General features: G+C 41.5%; 1 protein-coding gene across 1 annotated transcript; it reads right to left on the reverse strand.

Annotated features, from left to right (window-relative positions):
- Window positions 1-2,540: 2,540 nt before the first annotated feature.
- On the reverse strand, window positions 2,541-3,741 carry LOC136344532 (uncharacterized). Its single transcript, XM_066292078.1, has 3 exons — window positions 3,658-3,741; window positions 2,924-3,141; window positions 2,541-2,869 (listed from the first exon to the last, which is right to left on the reverse strand). Exons 2-3 carry the CDS (start codon window positions 3,114-3,116, stop codon window positions 2,664-2,666), a joined length of 399 nt encoding a protein of 132 aa, XP_066148175.1. The 5' UTR covers window positions 3,117-3,141; window positions 3,658-3,741; the 3' UTR covers window positions 2,541-2,663.
- Between the last annotated feature and the right edge of the window lie 4,845 nt (window positions 3,742-8,586).

The following is an 8,586-nucleotide window of genomic DNA, read 5'->3' on the forward strand; positions in this document are numbered from 1 at the left end:
TTCCTTTTTACAAATATATTTCCAGACACTACACGCATTTAAGAGAATTTCCAGCCATTTCCAAGGGTCAGAAACGCACTTAAGAGCCCTTCAGACCAGACCAAAGCAAACACCTAAGATTCCGACATTAATGGAGGCAGTTTGTGCAAACTAACGCAAACCGACGGTCCTTAGAGCCTCAGCACTCAACGACTGCATGATTCACGTGGCGTGTAACTGCTCAAAATGGTCCTTTCGGCAAAGTAACTTCGTGGCGAATTAATTACCACTCAAGTGCCTCAAAATGATTCGAAAACGCAAAAACCTCCAATATCATACGAAGTGCCATAAATCCTCAGTTACCGCCTCCTCAGATGCAAATTTCTAAATAGAGGAAATGGACCGCAAAAAGTTGATTCCCGAAGCCGTCGAATAAAGGAAATTTACAAAAGGTTGGGGCACGGGAAACTGCTTTTTCTTTGGGGGGAAGTTGGGGGGATTTATTGCGATCGGTTAGTTCCTGGGTCGCCAGTCGCATTCGAACTAGATTATGATGATTATGGCGGCTATAAAAGCCTTTTCTGGGGGGGCGAATATGGTCCCAGATTGAGGATTAAATGTATAAAGCCACAGAGGGGAGGAGAGCCCGCATATTGGGCCAATCGGAATAGAAATACTATAGAGGTATGAGAGAGATAGATGGGCTTCTAGTTTTAATTTTATTGGAAAATAATAATTATAATTTTAAAATTAAATTAGAGAAGCATCAATGGAGGGGCACACAGTTGTAGCTTTATGTGCCGCTCTATTACAGAAAATATTAAGGGCTTTAGATAGAAGGATGGCGGAATGCATTTTTGCAATTATATCTCTAAGTTCCTTCTGTTTGGATAAAAATGTCCTGCGAGAAATTTCCCAAGGGCGATGCCGAAAAAGCCGTCTTGCTCCTCGATGTGCTCAATGTCTAATGCTTCAAGGAAAATTTTAAGAGATACAAACATCAGTTTTGGCTCACTTACGGCCCTAACTATTCTCGATTTGCAGGAAAATTGACGTCCCTTGGGAGAATTTCCGGCAGCCGACTCAGATGCATAGCTATTAAGTGAATAGCTTGGATGTATATGAACGTCCTCACATAAAAAAAGAATCGAGCAGCATCCCTCAAAGAGGGCAACCTCCCCCAATATCGCTGTACACGGCGAAAAAGTTTCCCCCCGCAAACATAAATATCGCGCCCTTTTATTGCCAATAGGAAACTTTTTTATTAAGGAATATATTACCCTCTTACGTCACATAATCCGGACAGAAAACTTCTGTTTACTCCCCCTCCCCCCCTTTCTCTCTCCGTCCCGCCCGTCCCTCATCGGCTCCACTTTGAAAAATTGGTTCACGTGACCGTGTCAACTGAAAGCCAATTAGAGCATCCCGTTTCCCGAGATCGAAGATACGAGATCCTGATCCTGGATCCCGTTATCGGGACGTCTCATTAGTCTAGTTATAAGGTTTAGCCGAAGACGTCGCCGAACTAATGGAGTTTGAACTGGAGGAAGAATCGCGATGCTGACATAACTCCACGTCAGTCGGGGAGATAATCTCTGTTCCTGTAAAATCCCGCTTTGACACGTCGGGAATTTTGTCATGTTGCCGCGCTTAGCCGGGAAACGAAGCTTATTACCGAAAAGGGGAAAAGAAGGGAAGGCGAGTAATCAAACTGATGAATCGTCATTTTTTTTATGCCCAAAACCAGCTTTTCGAGGCAATTTTTTTGTACAGTTATGATGATAAACTGAGAAATTGCTTTTTGAAGGTCTGGAAACTGCAGAGGATACCTAAGATGGGAGACACAGCGGTGATCTCACTGGAGACTGAAGGCAATCACCGTATTTGTGAGTGAGGCGGAGATGTACTCCTTTCACTCACTGCCCTCCTCTGTTATGCAAAAAAATGCAACTTACTAACAAACACGGGAGAAACGCACCGAACGCGAGAATCGACTCTCTACGAAGAAGAGCACCTCCAATTTGGCTATTTCAGAAAATTATTGCTGGAAACTAAATGAGGCCGAAATGTGACTTCCACACTGAAGGATAGCTCTGGAACTTCTCTATTGCGGCATAAACTAGGAACTTTCTTAAAGAGACACCAGTAATGTTGATAAAACAGGAATCGAGTCACTTCCAAAACTAACATGTTCCTCCGAATTGATTGTTTCAATAAGTAATATCTCGGAGACTAAACGAGCTGGAGTTGCGAATCTTTCACTAAACGAAAACTCTGCATCTTTTCTATTATGAAAAAGATTGGCAACTTCCTAGAGAGGACACCAGAAATGCGCTTGGGGCAGAAATCAAGTAACTACAAAAAGGAGCTTGCAGATAGACAGGCCCTAATTTTGGGTAATTTATTCAGTTTCAAGGGAAACTCTCATTATAAAAAGACAAAAAAGGGAGAAAATGAAATATTCCTTTTGGTACATTTGCGGCTATTGTGCGAAGAAACAACAACCGGCCTCCGGGGGAATAAATCTAACCAGCGAGGGAGTTAAGGCGATAAAATGCTAATTTATTTTATTCGTCCTAGGACGAGGCGGACGAGACCAGCGCTTTATTTCTCTCTAAATATTCTTCATTTATACATTACGGTGATAATGATAGCAATCATAACATTAAAGGAAAGGGGTATTGTTAACGCCCCTGTCGCCTGATGCCACAATACTCCCTCAGCTGCTCCCTGGAGCAAGTCTGCAGACAGCACTCCTCTACTATGCCGTCGAACCGCTTGCGACGTCCATGGGAACCGTACCGCCACATGGCGTTCAAGTACAATGCGTACAGATCGTCCATGGCATCAGGACTGCTTTCATATTCATCTTGCAGCATGTTACTGAAACCTTCAAAAAAACTTTTTAAGAACCCTGAGAAAGTTACAATGTTTCGACCCTTACCGACGGGTATCACAGACTTTTTGTGAGGAGGGGGTCCGGCAAAGACGTTTCCGCACATTTCGCTGAGAAGTTTATTGAGGAAATCACCGCATCTCGCTCTTTCTGCCACAGCTACAGGCTGCTGGTTCAGATAATTTGCTCTGGAGACGTGGATGGTGAAAGTGAGGGTCAATAGGAGGATTGCGAGCTTCATTGTTGGTTGATATTTGATAAAGGAGCTGCAAAAAAGGGGAATCAATGGAGGAAAGTGATTTGAAACATTAGAAAATGTTCTAGTAACATTTGGAAACTTTTTGGCTTAAAAAAGTTTCCTTCAAGGTGAGTTATGGATCCGAGATTTGATTTTAAAAGGCACTCTTGGAAATTCTGGAAGATTCTAGAGATAGACAGGGAAGGTAAAGGTGAAATACAATAGAAAAATTTCACTATTAAAAAAACTTGATGAATATTACTGAGGAATGTTCTGGAATTTTCTAGAAATTTTCGGAACCGACATTCTCGGGGAAAATAATTTTTAAGCACACTAAAATTGAAAATACAAAAATCAAATATTTCATGTGCGAGATGATTCTCGAATATTCTAGAATTTTTTCTCTTTAATCGATTAACTCTCATAATGGACACAAAAAGATTTAGCTGCTGATTTGAGAATAATTTCGGATAATACTTCGCCTTCACCATTGCGTCGAGAACTTCCCTTTCTTCAGTGAATTCTCTTACACTGAGTTACTTACCGTCCTCGGAGGATTTCACACACTCACTACACATCTCCCCCATTCATCTCCAACTTTAAATACTAAAATCACCTATGAATATTGATGAAGCAACTAAAGCGAGCATAAACTAAAGACGACACGTAAGGTCGTCGAAGGTGCCATGTGGGGCAGAAAAAAACGCATACCTCCAGGCACGTGTGGGTAGAAGTTGCCAAGGCCGAGAATAGCCAACTTTTCTTAGCAGAGTTAATTGACAGAGCCGTAATGGATCGGTGTGTAATGAATCATTTCTGCACGGGGAGAGAAACAGTCGTCATCGAAAGTGATATGTCTTCGGCGTGATAAATCACGGTAGTTCATTAGAGAGATTCGCATTCCGCATTGATTTTAATAATCTCGGAGCCGGCGTCATTTGTCTTTTGGACGAGTGTCTTTTCCGAGGATATTCCCTCTAGATTAGCACCTTGTCTCCCTTGCTCAATAGTGTCTGGTGACCTGGAGATTTGTCCAAGGTTTGCTCTTAAAGGTGAGCTATTTGAGACAAAGGTATTTCTCAAGTTTTTCCCAGTTCCTAGCGATTGCTGGTTGTCCCACTCATCTTCATTTCTTTTCAGCGATTAGACTTGTGTTATGACCACGCGATGATGGTGGTATGAAAGATTACGTACTTTTATTGCTTTAAAGCGTTACCATTTTGCCTCCATGTTATTGGTCTTTATAGTCCAATTATACGGCCCACAAAATATCTCCTTAATCAGTAAACAACACCCCCTTTCCCGTAGCCGATTATCGCAATTTAAGCTGATTTGTTTTGCACCTCCCAGTACAAAACCACAGATTGGATGTGTATGATTAAAACGATAAACATGTTGTGTTTACAGTCAATAAAACCCATTACAAGGCCATTATACGCAAACGTAATAACGGCCCCGGCTATTTTCTGTTGTATTAAATAATTTCGGACCAAGGGAAGGGCTCAAGGGTCGCCCATTTGCATATTATTGCTTTTGGGGCATGTGAGTCTAAAGACCCAAAAAGTGCAATGCAAAATCTGCATTTTAATACTTCATTGACGCAATTTAATCATGTTTCACAATCTTAGATTGTATGATGTACAAGTTTTCGTTCGAAAACATTTCTGGCTCAGAAGGTGTGAAAATTGCATCTAAAGGTTTTCACTAAGCTCATGCTTTGCGGGATGTCTTCCCCCTTTCCCTCACATCCAGCTTTCCATATTTGATTCGAGTAGTTTCCTTTCATTGTCATTCGACAGTAAACTGAGTAATTTATAATCGTTTTGCACCTGCTTAAAGCGGCGTTTCGCTGAAAGCACCACGCCAGATGATTCATTATTTACGGCCCTTAAGAGATTGTCTATAAATTATTATTACTGCCTTCGTCACGCGGATTAGTCAAGGATGGAAGAGCACCAAAACTAGGAACTCGAACGCTCGGTATAAACTTCAATGAATAGCTAAACACGCACGAAAATGCCTCCGTCATATTTGGCTTCGGCTTTGTGGCCGCCCTAATCGGGATTTGCATGCAGGACACCGTTCCCTTTAATATTCATAAGACTCGATTAGAGCCGATGCGGAACGGCCTAGGAAATCTTATACGCCCGAAAATGGTTAAGCAGTAGAAATTTATATCCAAATACCCAAAAGCTTTGGGCCTAATACGCTCAAAGCCCTGGCATTAATACTTTTCCAGGTATCTGCCCAGAGGAGGGCTTAAAAAGACGTTTCCCGTCTCTAAAAAGTTCCCTCTAGGCTCGTCTACTGGTAATTGCCCTTAAGTTAGTGGGTCCCGTCACTATTAGTAACGACACGCCCATAAAAAGGCAGCAGAGTCAGGGCATTGGCTGTGGGTGTGACCTGTGCCCCGCCTATGCTTTGAAATCGTACCTCAAGTAAGGAAGGAGTGGCAACCGGATGAGTTCTCTATTATCGATATATTTTAAACGAATTTTCAGCTCAAGGCCACTCCCACAAGCATTTTAATGCTTTGTCGGCGTTTTTTTCTGAGCGAATGTGGCCACATTCGGATTTAAAGAACACGAAATAACCACTCCTAAAACTTGCAGCGGTCACGTAATACAAGTGTCGCGCTACTCCTGCGAGCATATCAACGTGCTGCGCATCGAAGGAGGCGTATTTAAAAACGGCCCCTCCCGCAAGTAATAGGACACTCCTACAAATAGTATGAATGCACGAAACAGCCAATCAGAGCGGGCCACGAAGAAGGAGGCGTAGCTCACTAGTGCACATCCAGTTGCTTTGAAGTCCGCATCTCCGTTATTTACTCAGCGACTGCAGCATATGATTTCAGGCTGAAATTTTCTGCGAAACTCAGAGATGGCCTGTCCAGGCAAAAAATGGCATATTTAGGTCTATTGTACCCTTGTTGGGTGAAACCGAAAAAAAGGTTACTGAAACGTAATACTGGGGGTAAAACAAAACACAATTCATTAAAGGCTGTGCAGACAGCACCTTCCGTAAATCATGCGCCTAATCCCATTTGTCGGCGAGACGCATCAGGCTGAAATCCCATTATTTTAACAGTTTTTCCTTTTCGGCAAGTTTATCTTCTTCAGCATGGCAAATGTATTCCTAACGACACTACGAGGACGAGTTGATCGGTCGGGGAAATGTAATTGATACCGCAAATCGCACTAAAAAAATAGAAATGCAATGCAATTTTCTTCATCATTTATATGCCAAGTTAATAGTGTCACGTAATCGATTAACTCCCTTCGAATTGGAAGTGTCGTTATTAACTGTTGTCTCGTACAAGCCGCAGTACATTTTCCTTCTAATTAAATTCCGCGCAAGACATCGCTCTGATATATTGTCGCCTTGTTCATATCGTCCTAATTACCGCACTACACGAACCGTCTGGTTTCGCTCTTGTTCAGTGTTGAGTGCCACAGAAACTAGTGTGACCTTCCCAGCTTAATTTGCATGAAACCATAATATTACCTGAACAATTTTAGTCTGAAATCATGTACCGCAGTAGTCATCTCCAATTAAAATAATGTCGGAAAAATGAAAGCGTCAGAAACGGGGGGAGGGGGGAGTCGGGCTCAGGGACGTTGTCTGCATGCCTTCTGAGCCGCCCGGAAGCGTTAGGCGCAGCTTATAGCTTCAGGCTAGGATCCTCCAAAAAAATTATGGAAAATTCGGGACGTGTCAATTCCTAAATATTCGGAGTTTATGCGCTTTTTGTAAACTTCGATTTTATTCAATTGGACGTGCGGAGCGTGGATTTGGGTGGTGCAAACTGGAGTTGAAGGTATGTGCGAGCCACGTCGGTGCAGGACGGTTCCGGATGTGTCCAGAAACTCTGTCTGCCATTTTAAAAATTGACCACCTCTCTTGGCAATGGGTGAGCGCTGCATCTCTAAATTTAAAGACATTTTCACGTTCTTGTTAATGAAAACTGCTAGATGAGTATGGAAAATTATTTCATTTCGTCACCTCAAAAACGGATCTAAAGGGGGCTAAAGTTTCCTAGCGGGTTTTTTTCTCAAAAAAATCACGAATTTGCACGAGTAAAAATCGGAGAAGCCCTAAGAAGCCAGGTTTTCTAAAAAATTGAATGCCGAAAGCTAATAAATTCTTCTCAGAATGTGACTCAGCCCACACAAAAACTATCAATATCACTAAATTCACCTTCATCGCGTACTTATACAGCCATTCTACTTAAGCCACCAATTACCAGTAGATGGAATCTGTACTGTGTCCTTGCTTCTTGACCACTTCTTGCAGCTGCCGCTTCCTGTTTCTTGGGATGCAATTACTCATTGGCAAATATGTGTTTTGTAGAAAAAAATGCTTAAGCAGATGCAAATTGTCTGAGCAGTGATCGTCATTAGCATGTGCGTTTTTGCAAAGATGGATCTATTGACGGACCAGACTCCAATATGGGTAAAAAATTGCCCATTGAGGTGTTTGAGGGAAATCGGGACTGCTGAGGGGAAACACTCGCGTAGAAAATATTTCGTCGATTCGGCAGCGATGTCGTTGGGCGTTAAAGTGTTAATTCTTCAAGTGAATCAACAACTAGTTTAGGGCTGAATTTATGGCTCCCCAAAGGATTTTTTTAACGTGTTTTAGTTAGAGTTGAAGGCAGTTTTCACGCTTTAGTTGTTTTCTTGGCAAATTCAAGAGGGAGAGGAAACATTCCAAGGCAAAGCGGTTGCGAAAACTTTCTGATAAACTTACGTGCCGACTGATAAAAACTCCCTATCGTTTCTTATTTATGGCAAATCTGAGAAAAATGTGTAAAATTTCTAGTAAAAATTGATGTGGGTTGAGAAGAAATTTGGAGACAGAATAGTCGCGAAAGCTCACGTGCCGGAATCGATAAGAATTTCCGATAATTTCCCATCTAGAGTTAAGCCAAAAATGTGACGAATTTTCGATAAAAGTTGATGCGGGTCGTCTTCAGTGTCTAGACCGACCTGCGACGATTTTCCAACGTATCAGGACCGGATCCAAACTGGCTTCTAATCAATTGATATAATTAAGTTCGCTTTTGCGACGCATTTGATCAAATCTACATACAAATAGCGCAAAATAAAGAAAATTACTTAAATACTGAAATTATCGAGCTGATTTTTTGTTCGGCCCTAAAAATACACTCAGTTCCACATGAAATGCACCATCCAATAATAGTAACAATTAAGTCTTGTGATTTTCGCAAAATATTGCTTCATAATAGAGTATCAAATTGCAAGGCTCAATTATTATTATTATTATTATTATTATTATTATTATTACTGGATGATGCATCATATGAAAGTGCATATACATTCCGTACTCATTTCCTATTAATTAATAATTGATTAACTCCCACCTCTTCTTTGTATTTCCTGTCACCTATGGCCCTGAAAAATACAGTTTTAATGGGGACAATTAATGTATGGCTAATATTTATTGATTT

The sequence above is a fragment of the Euwallacea fornicatus genome, chromosome 2 (genome assembly GCF_040115645.1).
Source record: "Euwallacea fornicatus isolate EFF26 chromosome 2, ASM4011564v1, whole genome shotgun sequence".
Classification (NCBI taxonomy): Eukaryota; Metazoa; Arthropoda; class Insecta; order Coleoptera; family Curculionidae; genus Euwallacea; species Euwallacea fornicatus.